This window comes from Pleurodeles waltl, chromosome 8 (assembly GCF_031143425.1).
Source record: "Pleurodeles waltl isolate 20211129_DDA chromosome 8, aPleWal1.hap1.20221129, whole genome shotgun sequence".
Lineage (NCBI taxonomy): Eukaryota > Metazoa > Chordata > Amphibia > Caudata > Salamandridae > Pleurodeles > Pleurodeles waltl.
This window is the reverse complement of record NC_090447.1, coordinates 120,619,877-120,636,795: the sequence shown is the minus strand read 5'-3', so window position 1 is coordinate 120,636,795 and position 16,919 is coordinate 120,619,877. Positions and strand designations below refer to the sequence as shown.

The following is a 16,919-nucleotide window of genomic DNA, read 5'->3' as shown; positions in this document are numbered from 1 at the left end:
AAAAGGGAGAAAGAAGGCTAGAATTAACAAACCCAGACCCAAGGAATAGATGGCAGAATAATGCACAGCATGTGTACCCAGAAAAGATTCACACTGCCAAACCAAAAAAGGTTGTTCTTAAAAGTGAGCAGTGGAACGATAGAAGTGAGCCATACCAAAGGATGTCAAATAGGACATGCCCCAGAAGAGAGCCCATCAGAAGATTAAACCAGGAAAGCCACTGAATAAGAAGCAAGCAAATACCTGGGATCTAAAGCCAACTTTAAGTTTTTGGTCTGCTCACAATAGGTCTTTTCCAACAGAGACCGAAAAACCATGGCATGTTGGTTAATGTCTGTGTTGCTTGGCCGGAAACTGGTTGGCATTGTCAGTGAGGGAATGGTTGTACTATCTCTGAGAATATTTACTTATATGTTAATTTTTTATTCTTAACATAGTAAAAATAAATAATGCAAGAGGCAAATAAAACAGCCCAAATACGAAGCTCCAGAAAAGATAATCCACATAATGGCCACAAATTAAGACACATTTTCAATCCAATCTCTATCTGAAAAATGCCGCCCAATGTACAAATCTCATCAACTCTATTTAATCTAAAGACACACATACCTCAACATATGCAGCGAAAATCATTTACAGTCCCATTAGCATGCTATTCTCAGGTTAGTGGGCTTATTCATACCTTTCACAAGCGAAAACAGTTCAAAAGGTGGTGTGGAGCTTTATGCAGGAGTCAGCAGAGGAGCCCAAAGTGTGGAAAAGTCTGGGTTCAAATAAATACAATTAGTGTTTCAGACAAGGGATGATCAAAAGTTTTATTGCAGATCCCTATGCAACTTGTCATTTATGTTCTAACCTTTTCTTCATCAATGACAAAGTGCAAGGAATACAGACCCAAAAAATCGAAATGTGTGCAATGCTCTAGGAACCCTTTGCACTGGGAATGAGAAGCTAAATAGGGAAATGAGGAGAAGTTTCAATGAGGTTTAAAGTTCTACACAGAAATGTTATTGAATTATTTGTCAATTTCTTTCAGCGTTGAAAGATGGAGTGGTCTTTGATCACAGCACCATAATAGATAAAGACACTTTAAAAAAACTCAAAAACACTTTATTCATATTATTGCATCATCACAATTCTGTACAATGCAGCACAAACAAATATTATATAGATTGTCAGATATTTATTAAGACTTATTTAACCAGCGACGCATGGGTTACAAAAGTAAACTTTGCAGTCATGACGTGGATCAAACACAATGGGCTTCCACCTTACCACAGAGATGCAGAAGCAGGGGACTGTGGAGACAGAATTTGTTTCACATCTTCACCTATTCATCCAAATGAAGCAGTCTTAGAAAAAACATTCAATAATCATGTTTTTGGAAATATATAAAAACAAATCTGATTCTGCCAGCAGAAAGCAGTACAAAGATATTACGGTATATTCTTTAACAGGTGGTGACACCTGGGGATGATTATACGCATTACAAGCGCTGCAAAAGAGACCATCTACAAATTATTATGCTTTAGAAGACATTCAGAAACCTAATAACTCTAAGTTCCCAAAACGTACACTAAAGCAATTTTAGTACACTACAGAACACTTATGTGTATAGAATGAGTAGATGTTGACCCCTTCAGTTCCAACTCTATATGGGAACACTGTGCAACCTTGTAATAACAAACAAAATTTCCTGTGACACTGTGATAACTTCCTGGGTCAAGGCTCAAGTAAGTCCAGCGTCACGTGTCTATGGACCTGCCATAGGCCATTACAAAAATGTTTGTGGCACTTTGTGGTTTTTCTATTGCACGGTACATAGGGCATTGTAGGTTCCTTTAACAAATGACCGACATCAACAGGCCTATGTTTTGGTGGAAACACTATTTGCCATTTTATGTCGCAATGTAAAAAACATAATCTTCAAGTTTTGTTTCAGTTAATTATAGCTTCTGGTCATTATAAAAAGGTGTTGTAATATGTTGAAGTTCTTTCAGTTTTGAATGAGAACATGCAATATAAAATATTTGTGACCCTCGTGGAGGGTGTGCTGGTCACTCACAGCTAGTTGCCCATTAACAGCCCTCAACCTGAAAAAGTAAAATATTTTGTGCAATTGGCAGTGGTGGGTGATAGGTGAAAGCAATTATTATAAAATTAAGTGGCTTCAAAAGCAATGAGCAAAAATTATGCATTAAGACACACGATTGTGATCAAGTTATTTGAAAAGCTACTAGTTAAATATAAAAAAAAACAGCCAGAACAGCAAGGGAAGTGCAATACTAGGGTACCTGTACGCTGCTGACTTGAGGCAACACCACAAGAGAGCATCTTTGCCAGGAGAGCCCGAAAGGAGAACTCATTTTACCAAACTCCTTGCACTGGAGCTGAAACAGAGTCACCTTGGACATTAGATATCCTGCGCACCCGAGGGTACCAGAGACACATTCAGTGTAACAGGGCTTTCTCTATTGTATTAAAATCAATATGAGAAGGTGTTAGGCTGGTTTATCAAGCAGGATCTTATGACAAACGGGGAGGAACCCTGATCCAATTACCTGACCTTTGGTCATCAGTCTATGGGAAAATTTCTCAAATTCATCTTAATGAGGTAAGGAATGAGTCTGTCAAGAACACAACAAGGTTACATAAAGGTTAACTTAGCCATGGTCTCTCCAAGTCACATGTTTACAGTGAACAATACACATTGTTTAAGGTGTGCCTATATGCAGAGCATTACAAGTGGCAAGATTTACTGTGTATAGCTTAGTCAATGGCCATGGTAAGGATTGAGGCTTCTTTGTCAAGGACTTGTTTCTTTAGTTGCCCCCAATTTTCCTTAAAATGAAATCTGAAAAAATACACCAATGTGAACATCCTTTTGATACTGAAATGGCCAAAACATTGTCAAAAACTTATGAAGATCTTGTGGGCCATCAATTAGGCAAATTTACACAATAGGAAAGACTGGCTGCGTGTAGGTTATTGCTACACACTGTTCATGTAATCCTTGCTATTAAAATCTGATGGTGATATTAATAATGATCTGTACCTTACTATAGCCTTAGAACCCGCCGTAGCGGGCTCTACCGGCTAATAAAGGCCCTGCTCCCCGCATTTAACAAGGGAGAGGGACTTTAATAGCCGGTAGAGCCCGCTACGGCGGGTTCTAAGGCTATTAGAACATTCTGCCACACAGGGCAGAATATTCTATTTAAAAAAAAAAATGTTCACGGAGCCCGAGGGGATTTAAATCCCCTCGGGCTCCGTGAGGCTTTGTTCACAGCTGTTGCTGTGAACAAAGCGAACATTGGAATGTTGGCGCTGCAGGCTTTTACCGGCCTGTAAAAGCCCGCAGCACTCCATTGTTTTCAGTGGAGCCCCCAGCATTCCAATGTTCTAATATAGCCTTAGAACCCGCAGTAGCGGGCTCTACCGGCTATTAAAGGCCTGCTCCCGAGGGCATTTAACAAGGGAAAGGGCCTTTAATAGCCGGTAGAGCCCGCTACGGCGGGTTCTAAGGCTATTAGAACATTCTGCCACTCAGGGCAGAATGTTCTCTTAAAAAAACAAATTGCTCACGGAGCCCAGCCCATTGGAATGTTGGCGCTGAGGGCTTTTACCGGCCAGTAAAAGCCCGCAGCACTCTATTGTTTTCAATGGAGCTGCCAACTTCCAATGTTCTAATGTGTCTTATGGGTTTCTGCATGGAAAGAAAATATTTGACACCCGTGATGGTGTGCGCTGCAGGACATGAACTTAAGCACAGACCTGCTAAAGAAATTAAGTGATTAGGAGTTTTCGATTCAAAACCAGGTATCTCTTGGGTGGTTTTTTCTTAGTTTCCAAAGCACTTGACCCTAAAAACGAACATCTAAAAAAATACCCCTTTACAAAAGGTACTATTGTGCAGTGGACATCTCATGGATCACCCAAGGGTGACTCTTTCAAAGCCTCATCTTTTGCAAGCTGAAAGGCACATTGGCAGCATGAGTTATTTATTTCAGTGGCTTAGAGAGAAGAATGAAACTGGGTGAGTGATCTTTTTAACCTCACAACTGATTTAGTTCCAGTGCTCAATATTTGCAATGTTTATAGAATACAAAAACTGAATGTGGATTCAAAACGTCCCAATGCCTCACCAGCATCTGCAGTGTGGACGGCACTGGTGGTCTTTACTAAAGGAGGGCAGCACGAAGCCATGGTGACGCCAACAGCTTTCTCTAATCTGGCATCTTCCAAGCATACAACATTTACAAATTCAGGTCTCAGAGTCACCTAGGACAAAGTGGATATGCAACTCGGTCACTCTTCCAAAAGTTCTCAGAACTTTGTTTTCCCAAATGGAAACGGAGTCAGATTTGGGGAGGGTAAGGATCAATGTCGGAATGCACCACCCCACTACAATTAAAATACGGATGCAGCACACTGAAGAATGGCTGTGGGTGACTCAAACTCAAGGTGTGTCAGGAATCCTTTGATGCCTGCCATCAATTCATCGCGCCCCTACACCAATTCAGAACTATGTGATGTGAATCGAGGCGACTTGGCGCCCCCTGCTGTTGGCGTTTTACGCAGCAGCTGTGTAGCACTATTTTCACCTGAAACGGAACCTGCCAGCGTGCATGTGGAAACATGATAATAGACACGTGTGTTTTGGTTGTGGGGAGGAATAAAGTGGAGGACATTAGAAAGTGTGGGGTGGTGGGGGGTTCTCAAACAGACCTTGCATGTTCAAATCATACTTTACCTCTATTACAAGGATTACTTAAATTAAAAAATGTATTTGACATCTCTTTTTTTTTTTTATCATTTAAGGTTTCATTTTGATTACCAATATAAAAAAGCACACTTTAAAAAAATGAAAGGATAATACTGCTCTTTTTAAACGCACCACAAAAAAAAATGCATGAAAATAAGGAATCTGAAGTCTGCCTCTCAGTATTTGCTGAACTTGCATTGCTATAATATGGTCTCGGTGCGTGCCCCACTGGGGCCTTGCTTTCAATTCATTTTATTGCTCCCAGCCCGTAAAACCTACAAATCGTTTTGGCAATATTGAAAGTACAAAAACATTATACTGTTGAAGTCTACGCGCGCCCCCGAGGACGCTGAATGTTTAAGTCGAACTAGCATTGCAGCGGGATCCACAGAGGTGGACGTTGTAAAAATGGCTTGTCGATGCAAAGCGAAATGCAAAAATGCTATGAATGGTCCCAGTCAAAAAAGTGTTCATTGCACATATAAGCAAATAGTGTCAATGTGTCGAAGAGACTCTCGAAGCACAACGCCATCTCGTAAACCATTGTGTTTTTCGGAACCAAAGTGCAAACGATGAGCAGCTTTACAAAAGGCAACATTTTCAAAGGCACTTTAACGTGGAAAATTGTCCAAAAGAAAGGACTGCCAACCCAATATCTTTGGGGGCATGCAGAACAAACACAAATGATCCTCCTGTTTGTGTGGGCACTGTGAATCACCAAATGTAAACCATTCTAACTGTAGATATTATTTGCACATTAAAAACATCAACAATGATATTCTAAAATGAGTCACACATTACAATTTTGTTCATGGTTGATTTTGCTCCTTTGCCTGACAACCACAAGGACCAGAGCCACCCAAGCCACTTTCACCTTTTCTGGGATGATGGTAAACAGAAGTACACAATGAAGAAGCTCGTGGAGATGTCCGAGTGCACCCACAGGCAGCTCGCCAAAGGAATTCACAATCCTCGGGTACAAAAGTACCGGCATGTACAAATATACAAATAAATTATCAACAATTTTACAAAAAGGCACAAAGCTGGCCGTGGAAGTCCATCTTGCAAGAGGCAGGATTGTTCTACCAGTTGTCCTCATAATAAATTAGGTGCACTTATAGACCCACGGTCATCGCGGCAGTGAAGGATTTCTTTTTTGGGCAGGCTGCCTTGCCGGTGAAACTGGCCGGCCTTTATTGACTTTAGGCAATGTATGTTCTTCCCCAAGGCGATGCTTTTTATAGAAGGGAGATGCTTCAGCATATCCTTCGGTAAGGACATGACACCAGTACTGGACAAATTAAGCTCTTGCAAGGAGTTCAGGCCGACGAAGACTTCTGCATTTAGGAATTTCAGGTTAGGATTGTTTGAGAGGTCCAGGACCTGGAGAGTTGGCAACTCTTTGAAGCAATAAGGGGACACTTCAGTCAAGAGGTTGAGATTGCTGAGTGACAAATGGATCAACCCTTTCAGTCCCACGAAATCCTGCTTTTCAATTTTGGCAATCGGGTTGGTATCAAGGTTAAGGTATCGAAGTGGAATTCCTTGAAGATTTGGCACAGAATGCAGTCTGTTTTCTGACAACGTTAAGCTCTGGATGTTGGGAAGGTTTCTTTCATCGCTTTGCAAAACCTTAGAAATTAGGTTGCTTGAGAGATCTAAATTCATAGGTTTTCTTTGCCCTTTTGATGTAAAAACTTCCATTTTTATATCGGCCAGCTTATTGTTGCTGAAGTCCACTTCACCCAGAGCCGAACTACAAAAGCTTTCATCGGGCAGGGCCTCCAAGGAGTTGTGGCTCATATCCAAAGTCTCCAAGTACCGGAGCTTTGAAAATGTCGTGGAAGAGATCCTAGTGATCTGGTTGTAACTGAGATCCAGGCTGACCAAGGTTGTGTAGCCACGTCCAGACAGCATGGTTTCATTAATGATGCTCAGCCTGTTGGAAGATAAATCCAAGTAGGAAGTGTCCAAAGGAATAGACACCGGGACAATATGAGGCCCAACTCCACTACAGTCAACTTTGGTCAAACTAAAGCTGTCAAAAAGGCCGAAGGACTCAACTTCACAGTGACAGTCAGGAAAACAGGTCTTGGTGGATCCAATAAATGGAGTCAGAAGCAAAATCTGGAGCAACGCTGACAAAGTCATTTTTAGATCTGTAAAACAAAAACAGAAAACATACTTAGTTCTGACATGGTTCAAAAAGAGTTAAGTCAGCGAAAGTGAAACAATGATGTTGTTACACAAACCATTCACAATGGATTTTACTGAAACGCGTTGTTAAACCAAAGATCACATGACTTATTATTGGATATTCAATGGTTTTCAGTTGCTGAACCCTAAACCGTGGGCAAACTTTGAAGTGAAATCCAATTGATACCTCACCTGAAGAGAGCCAGGGTATTGGGTTAAGGTAGTCTTCACCTATTCGTTTTCATTGGTTTACCCTGAGTTTCTAGACTTTTATTGACTGGTTTCCAGCATCCCTATTCCTGCCTCCATCACAGTGAGGGAAGTGTGGCTGCACGCTCAGGTGTGTTCTGCAGCAGCATATCATGCTCTCTAGTATAATGAAGCTTTTAACAACCATCCACCCGTGTGACATGACCAAGGGTTTCTGAAATGATCGTAACTTGTCTTTGCGTGATCGGTCTCATTGAACAGATGACTGGGGTACTGATGGTAAACGCTGGAAGCTCTACTGAGTGTCTGGTTGGTGTCGCCCTGTCCAACGCAGCAGTTACAGTACACGAAGCAGCATCTCGCTGCACGTTCCCCCGCAGATGCACCTCTACTTTAGAGTCAAAGTGTCTTGTTCATTGTGATATATGGGTGATTTCCCACTGGCTCCACTTTTGCCCCCTTGGACCATATTGATCTGTTGTCACATTACCTGGTGACTTACACAAGCCGCAGGGAACACACTCTGGAGCTCTTTTTCCTCTCTCTGTGCATGCACTCCCCCTCTTACCTGTTTGTTCCACTCAGCTCTGCTGCTGTTTGCACCATCGTGTCCTCCATATGCCCCCCTCCCAGGCCCTATTCTGGACCCCATGATGCTACATTGTTCCCTCACTGCCTCCACTCTCCTGCACTAGTCTTTCAGCCCAGGTGTTGCACCTGGCACAGGATGTAAGGTTTGTCCCTATTTTGCTCACTCCCTTGTTCCTCAGTTCTTCTCATGACCTCCTCTCCAACACGCCACCTTACCCTATTCCATCCACTCCGTAGGTTAAGTACACTGCGCACAGATTTAACATGATGAAACTTTTTATTCAAACCTATAGTATCGAAATCAAAGACTACAAGAGTTACTCTGGCAACAGAACCTATCTTTCTTTTTTTGCAAAAGAGCAATCGTTTCAAGTTGATAGAGCTGCCTAAAATATCACACACACTTCTTCTGTCAGCAGTTTTCCCATGCATAAAATTCTAAATGCAAGAATTTTTGTTAGGAAACTTGTGGCAAAGACTGACTTGGGTTGTCAGGCCTTCTGGTGGCATAAAAGAAAACATCAGGTCGAGGGACAAGGCACAGCAAAAGAAAAGTCTAAGCTGCATAGCAAAGAGTGTTTAAAGCGAAGGTCTCCAAGGAGTAGCTTGGGAGATACTGGTAGCTCGTCAGAACCCTGGAAGTAGCTCTCTGAAATGCAGCCAAACATAGTAATAATTCAGAAGGTCTATCCAAACTGAATAAGGCAGTGCTACACATCACTGTATCCCTGGAGTGACTGCAGTTTAAACTAATGGCAAGGTTGCGTGCTTACAGACATACATCGTGACAGCCTGTGGTACCTGTAGCGTGACCACCTGCCTCCACTCTCAATTTACAGGTCACACGGAAAGGAGTCCCTTTCCAAGGCCCATTATATCAACGATACAGTAGGTGTGAAAACTGGGCCAGAATAAAAGTGCACAGGAGTACTGGCGCTGTGTGAGAACCATTCGTTGGGTAGCCCTGTAATCAAGAGACTGGGTTGAGAGTGAAGACAGGTAACAGCCTTGTTTGTTTCAGATGGTGGTAAGGGGGTGTGCATGTGCGCATGTTTATTTGTTTAAATGTTCATGTGGGAGTTAATATGGATGTGTTGTGCATGTGACTGGCACTGTGTTCTCCTTCAAAGACATTGTTTATCCCTGGAAGCCATTCTCGGTTACAGGAACCACTACATGCATTTGGTACTCCTAATATAAGAGGTTTATCTATGGCACTATGAAGACTATTCCTGACATATGTTGGGCATCCTTGGACCAATCATGGCATATTGGCAGCTATTCTTGCCATATTGTGACTATATTTGGCCCAATTGTGATCATCTGTCAAATCATTGTTTCCTTCTTGGAATTATAATGTTTAGGGTGGATACAATAGTGCTTATGGCCCTGACATTATGGTGAGCATCCTTGGCATAATGGAGGCAATCTCTATCACTATGGTGGGCATTCCTTGCACGTAAATACCTAGGTAGGTGAGGCAGGATGTGTCAAGAAGATGCATTTGAGCTAGAGACCACGAGCAGACTTTAAGGACCGTGCACAAAAACGTATTTTTGAGGCAAAAACTCCGTTCTTTTTCTCCATAAAACGACAACAATTTATTTGCATGTGTTAATCCAAGATGGAACGTTTATAGGAAAACATTATTCTGAAAAACTAATGGCACTACTAGTAAACTTGCAAGGTGTGCTCACTAGTTTGGCTGTATCTGATGTGGTCACCAGTGCAACAATATTCACAGCCATTAGTAGCGGGGAGCTATTTTGACTGGTCAGAAGTAGCTCACATTATAAAAAAGGTTGGAGGCCCCTGGTCTAAATAGAAGTGGCTGACCAAACCACTTCAGGGCATAAAGACAAGTACGCCCATCCCAGCCAAAGGTACAAGGCTAGTGTATACAGGAAGCTGCTGGAGGTAAAACGAAAATTGCATTACTTCACATGCTAGTGTGGGACAGCGTGTACAGACCAGGGTGCCTCATTGAATTCTAAGAAAATAAGCCCCTTGGTCACGAAGCTCAACTTACTAAAGCAGCAGCTGCTTTGAAGACAGGTATGAAAATATTTAAGGTAGCAGTAATACAATGCAATTTGCTACTCACAGTAATTATGCACCACAAACCTCAATACTGATCACGTTTTGTGAAACATTATTAAATAGTTCACAGTGGACTCTAATCCATACCAAGACCAAGAAGATGCTGTTACACCTTTTCATCAAGAGAGTTGATGGCAGTCTCGCCACGACCACTTTATTATGGTCAACACGATCCTGTGGACTACTGTGTTACACTTTACCTGGTAGGTGCACCAGAGACAGCTCTTTTGTGCCACCCACCAAGCAATACTGCAGTCACCATCAACATGTAAGACCATGAATGCTGGTAAAGGTAAATGATGCAACAATGCTTTTAGCAGGGAACACAAGCAGTAATGTAGCAAGTGTGTCAATGGCCACGGTGCAAGAAAAGCAAATGCCCCTCCTTACTGCTGGACGGCTAGTAAAATACACCAATGACCAGCTGGCCCCTCATGAAAGCCTGTAGGTCTCAGTGCCAGGGCATCTGCTGCACCACTGGTCCAGTGATGGCCGCCACAAATCTCAAGCGGAGTGGTGGGAGAGACAGGGGAGGTGGGAATAAAAGAAATAATAAAAAAAATAAAAAAAATAAAAAAAAAAAAAAAAAAAAAAAAAAAAAAAAAACTTACTTTCCCGCCGCTGCCACTTTGCTCCTCTTCACTCCTGGTCTCCCAGCAGTTCCTGGGGCACCAGTACAGGCTCACCATGCAATCGTGGTGCTGCTTTCATGCTATGCCTAGCATGAGAGCAGCAACAGGACTGGTCTGAGCAGATTGTTCTGCCGCTCGGACACTGCATGGCAGTCTGTGCAGTTACTCCAACCCGTCTGTGCAACACAGCCGGGTTGGAGAAACCTAAGTGCATATGTCAGTTTGTGCCGGCCTGAGCCGGCCGGCCACACTGACATGCGCACTTACTGCACTGATTTTACCCCCCACCCCTCTTCCCATGGACCAGCCCGCCCCTCCCTGCACCTGCTGACTGAGCCAGCGGATGCAAAAAAAAAAATATAGTATAATACTGTTTTATTTTTCAGCTGCTGGCTCTTAGCACAGGGGCGACGTTTCTTCTCCATTGCGAAGGAGCCATCCCTCGCTACCCTTGAACATAATATGAATTTTGGGATAGGCATTTGATGAAAGAGAAAGATGCCTGCTTTAGGATGCAATAGTTTGTGCACTGGTGGTGCATAAGGCATGTAGCCTTTTGTTTCATCACTTAAGTGTACAAAGATAACTGTGTGTGTGTGTAGACCTCGCGGACAGCGGCAACACTTGGAAATCAGCAGTCACTACTACAGTTCTCATTACAAGTTGGGCGGGATATTTGCTACACATATTAAATACCAGTGCCCAGGGAGAGGTATTTACCCAGCATGGGTAAACAAATGTTATTCAGTGTTTTCAGCATGAAAATAATGCATAACGTGCAGAATCTATTTTTTAACACACCGAGTTCTTCGGGTTGTGCTTTTTTCCGGGTCTTTTCCTTCGATAAATGTCGAGAGATTTGAGGTAGTTGAATCCGTCAGGGGAAAACTGCGAAACTGTGACAAAACACAAGACAAGAGTCTCACAGGGACGGAATTCAGCCCGGCACTTCGTGTCACGTGATGTCATCCGTCATCAAAAGGGACGCCATCTACAGTGTGCCCAGGGCTGGAACTTCGACCCTCGGCACTCCCTTCATTACACGTTCTTATTGATTGATCCTGGTAAAACCATGCCGCGCTTCCAAGCTCCGTGCACTAGACTCCTCATCTGAAATGCTCCCCTTCTCATATGTGTGCCTGTCCTTGAACATGGACTGCAAACGCCCGCGCTCCAGACTCTGATATAGAGTGCCACAGCGGAGCCCCGGGGCTGCCAGGTTCCTGCAAAACAGGCAGCCCCGGTGGCAGAGTGAAGGGGCAGTGTACACATCTGGGCTACCTTAGTGCAGCAAGGGGGTCGAGGAGGTTTTTTTTAGTCCGATGAAAAGTAAATAAAAGAGCGGAGCAAATATGTTCCTGCAATGCGGGACGAAGTTCTCCCTTGTGCAACAGGTGCAGTAGCTCCGGAGGGAGGGGTGTTCTGCGAACTCCAAATATTTAGGTTTTCACAGCTTTGCCCCTTGTGACACCCGGCACTGCCTTTGCCAATCCTGGCCTCGGAAGTGGCAAAATCGAAGCCTGGAACACAGGGACGGCTTTCCTAATGGACTTTGGTTGGGGGCCTCCACTTTTTATTTTTGGGGGGGCACGCGCGCCAAAGTAAAGGTCAAATGATGTGTGTTGTCACTTCGACTACCCCTGCCATTTTGGTGCATTGACGCACATGCAGAAAAAGTGCGCCCGACTTCTCTAAAAGGAATAATCTCGTCCAAATAACGAGGAGAAACTTTTTAAGGAGCTCCACGATTGAACTATCTGGATTTTAGAATCTGTTGAGTGCTAATGACATAATTTCTGATGGAGTATCACAATCAGGTAGAGGCTGGAACACAGATGTTTATTTTATCCCAAAAATAGATAGATATCCGCCTTTTTGGAACAAGACTTTTTTACAGATCAGGGGTTCTCAAACAGTCAGGGTGCAGGCCTATTCCTGCTTAGTGATTCTTCCAGGTATTTTTTTTTTTTTTTTTTAAACAATGTATTCTGTGACTTGTCCTATGTACAGCAACAAACATATGGCTGGTGCTTCCGTCAGGCAAGGTGAGACATAAAACTGTGTTAAAGTCCTACCGCTGGGTGACGTCAAATTACAAGAAAAAGACTCAAAATTATCCTTTATTGGTGCCTGCAGAGAGTTCCAGAGCTAACATGCAGCTGTATCTGCGCCCATGGACCCCCGGTCAAACATCCGGGGAGTAGGAGAAAACTGAAAACTGCCCTCTGCAAGGGCCCCCCTCAAATCGCAATGCCTAAACCATGGATAGCGGATCACACTAGAACAGGCAAAAAATAAAGTTTTATATATAACCCCAGCCCAGGTCTTCCCATGGAGTCTGGCCCATTGGCAACATCCGCAACTGACGCGAAACAGTGCCAGGAGGCCAAGGACTTGGCCATCAGTGCACTGTCCACAAAAACGCGCCCAACACAACCTCATCAAAGTTCATTTCTTACAGGGCGTTGAATCACTTCTTTCCACACGTACAGTAAAACAGGACTGACAGGAACCACCTTCAATTTTTCGCAAGAACAAAGAATTTCCGACTAACCCACTTCGTTTAAACTGCATGTTAAAATGATTTCACGTCCAGCGCGAGAGGACGATTCAGCTTCCCCTTTCCGACCCACACGACTTGCTTTCAAATAATGATTAACCCATCAGCCAACCTGCAGCCGAGGCCTCTGTGGGGGAGGAGGGAGGCTTGCGGTTGTTTTCATTCCAATGCCACTGGGAAGGGTCGGCCCGTTTTCCAAGAAAATGAACCAACATTTTGAGCTGAAACCAAGGGATCGCATTTCAGCGGAACGGAGCTGAAACCAACTTAAACCAGGGCGGCGGCGGCCGGCTCCTTAGGAACCGTCAAATTAACCCATAGAAGTCTTTTGTCAGATGCAAATACTACACTTTAAGCAAGGCCTAAGGAGCAGGAGAGGTGTGCAGAAAAGAAATGTGGCGACTAGTCCTAATGCCTAGGGGTCATATGTATAAACACATTTTCCCATAGACACAGAATGGGTAAAACCCTTTGCTACATCTGGCCCTAGTCACACCACACGTACTTTACGTTTACAACAGACTCTGGGTTTGGGCGCAGTTTTGGAAGCAGCAACCACTTGATGGGCAGCGTCGCCTGACAGCTGTGGCTTTCCCTACAATGAAAGCATATTGTACAACTGGATCTCCGGACCGCCCAGGCCAACTGTGGCCAAGTGGGCCACGTGCACGTTGCGTTTTGTGATCAGCGCATTCTTCAACTTTTGTGGCCTCGTAGAACGCTTGGAAGACTTAAGCCGAAATGGTTCCGGGAATTCCCTTTGACCAGAATCGTGGTGGTCTGGTATATTCTGCTGGAATGACGACGGATATTCTGAAAGAAGTGTTAAGTGGTGTTTGGCAACAGACCCTTGGGATGTAGGCGTGTGGCTGGTCTTAAGAGTGCCTAATACTTTTGCCGTTTATTGAATTTATGTATGGTGATGCTAATATGACCTAGTTTTCCCTAAACGGATGCCTGTAGGATTGGGTTTCACTGCAGTTGTGCCGGAAAAGATGAGTCTAGATACGTCTCTCTCTCCTCTGTGGATTAGAGAAGGGTCCAAACGCAGTGTATTTGTGGGTTTCATTAAGTGAGTGCCCTTAGGCTTGGATTTTTCTAGGCTGATGTCCATAGGATTGGGTCTCCCTTAAAGTGCTGCCTTTTTGTGCCAGTCCCTCGCCTTTCATAACTAGGTTTGGGAGTCCTTCAGTTGTTAACTGCAGAGCAAGGCTTCCCCTCGGAGTGCTGCCTGTTCCAGTGGGTTTCACTATGGCGGCAACTGGAGGTTTGTATTTCCTTAGGCTAGGGCCCACTGAGTGTCCTTATGGTGGTGCCTCGTGGGTCGGGTTTGAGGATGGTGCCATTAGAGTTCAGTTTCACTTTGATGACGCCTGTATGGTATGTTCTATTGATTTGTAGAGTGCACTCATCACCCAAAAGAGTGATTAGCGTGCTATGTATGGTGGAGGTTCCCTGGAGCAGTGCCTGTAGCGTTGGATTTCCTTAGGCTAGGGCCCACAGGGTTGGGTGCTCTTATGGTGGTATTTCGTGGGTCAGGTTTGAGGATGGTGCCCCTAGAGCTGAATTTAACTTTGGTGATGCCTGTATGGTGGGGAATCCCTGGAGTGGTGCTTGCAGGGTTGGGTTTCACTAAGGAGATGCCTGTATGGTTGGATAACCCTAGGGTGGTGTCTATAATGGTGGTTCCCAACCTTTTGACTTCTGTGGACCCCGACTTTATCAGTACTGGAACCCGGGGACCCCCACTGAGTCATTACCGAAAGCTGGGGCCCTAATCTGTTAATATTTTTTTTTTTCTGAGCAGTCACGGACCCCTCCTGAGAAGGCTTCACGGACCCCCAGGGGTCCCCGGACCACAGGTTGGGAACCACTGGTCTATAGGGTTGGGTTCCACCATGGTTGTACCTGAAAAGTTGATTTGGATGACTATCTCCACACCTCTTTGTGTTTAGGCAGGCAGGCACAGGTCATTTAGCTGTCGCTTTTATCCAAAAGATGGGCTGTCCTATGGTTACAAGATAACTAGGGGACAGAAGAATGTTTATGGTGCCTATAAGGTTGTTTAATTTGTATATTATCTGGGTGCAGGGACAGAAAGAAGCAGCTAACTACCAGTCGGTGGCACACTAGGCTAAGCACAGGTTTTTAGCTTAGGTGTTTGTTTTAAAGCCACGCCATTAATTACATCAGCCACGTCCACTTAAAGCCGCGGCAAGAATTGATGTGCCATTGATCGTGGCTGTAATCTCCTACCCAATGGAGCCAGTGGTCTTTTGCCTTCTTGGCTTGAGGCAAGTGACATGCTTGCTACACCCCAGTGTCTTTGCAAGCTTGTCAACCTCACTGCAGCACAAATCTCCGGAGTGCACACGTGAGGGTTTCTGGCCGCCCCGTGCCTCCGCGCGGCCTCATCAGTAGAGATTAAGAACAGTTTTGTGGGACATCAGGTTCTCCGACGGCCTGTACGTTTCGGGATAATGACCCTCGGTTATGGGTTTACCCCTCGGTACAGCACGCGTCGCGGTTCTACAACAACGGTTCAGCTTGCAACTCCCTGAAATCCGGCCGAAAGTAACGCCTCTTATCGAGAGTCTTGTAACTTGGCACCGTTTCCTTTCAGATAAGACTTCAGAGTTGCCCTTATCAGCCCGCGAGAAGAAACAGACGCGAGATGTGACTGACAAACGAGCGTTTGCGGACTGATAGGAAGTGAAAACCGCCTGACGCCACGTCTAGGCACTAAAGACACTGATGTCAGTAGCAAAGGGTGACATGGGCCCCACTGAAAAAGTAAAATGTCCCACGACCCCCTTCCTGTGTAGGCAGTACAATACAGCAGTAATCAGTGTTTGTGCCCCCCACCCCCCCCACAAACTTCGGGCCTCGGTGCAACTGCACCGGCTGTACCATTGATAACTACACCGGTAACTGAGAGGTGCACCTCCGAGACACTTTACTCAAAGGGGGCCATCTAGAGAACGATGTCACAATAAGTCTCATAGCCCAATCCGACATCAAAGGAACTTTCTAGAATTTGCAATGCAGGCCTGGGTAAAGAGGAGTGATTTTTAGCTCGTCTATGAATGGTTCTGCTAAAGTCAAGTACTGGTAAAGACAATAGGTCTGAGTTTCGCAAGTCTGCGTTTATCCTTTTATTTTGGAGATAATGCAAAAGATAAGAACATTGTAAAAAAGGATAAAAAGTAACAACACAGATTTCTTAAAGTGGCGTACATACGTTTGCAAAAAAGTAAAAAAAGACATCAGAAAAAATAAAATAAAAGCACAGTCATTGTCCTACCAGTTCTGGCACTGAAGCAGACTACTTTTTAAATAAAGGTGAACATAACCAACTAAACTTCCGTTGCTTACAGTTAAAAACAATAACTGGTGAAACACGTTGACTGTTGGCCCATGATGTGGCTAAGGGAGGCAAAATGGGAATGACACTTGGACAGACCAATGGGTGAAGGGGAGGGGCTTTATTAGATTAGCGGGACAAACGTAACTCAGCCAATGCATTGGAATGTTGCCGTGGCAACCACATCACCGGAAGCCAAGCAGAGGCCGGCAAGGGCACCGCTCCCCACGAACATAGGCAAAACAAAAACAAATGATGTGTGGGTGTAAGAAATAGGCTTACCGGAAGCAGGCGATTTACATATGTTTATAAACTGCCGGGTGCTACTTTCCTATTGGCGTGAAGCGGATAAAACAATATCTATGATTTCAACCCGGAAGATAGAGGAAGCCCAATCTTAGTTATTTTCGGATTATACGGAAAGAGGACTCAAACGAGAGCAAATTTAAGTCAGATCAGTTCCTTATTGTTTTATCTGATATTACTAGCAAAAAAAGACAT

The 16,919-nt window shown here is 44.2% G+C and overlaps 1 protein-coding gene across 5 annotated transcripts in view; it reads right to left on the bottom strand.

Annotated features, from left to right (window-relative positions):
- Positions 1 to 1,094: 1,094 nt before the first annotated feature.
- TSKU (tsukushi, small leucine rich proteoglycan) overlaps positions 1,095 to 16,919 on the bottom strand; it is a 74,491-nt gene continuing 58,666 nt past the window's right edge. For all 5 annotated transcript variants that reach the window (XM_069203900.1, XM_069203901.1, XM_069203902.1 and 2 more), the window contains one exon: positions 1,095 to 6,924. In XM_069203900.1, the coding sequence (XP_069060001.1) occupies positions 5,861 to 6,924 (1,064 nt within the window). In that variant the 3' untranslated portion in view covers positions 1,095 to 5,860. The remainder of the gene's footprint in view (positions 6,925 to 16,919) is intronic.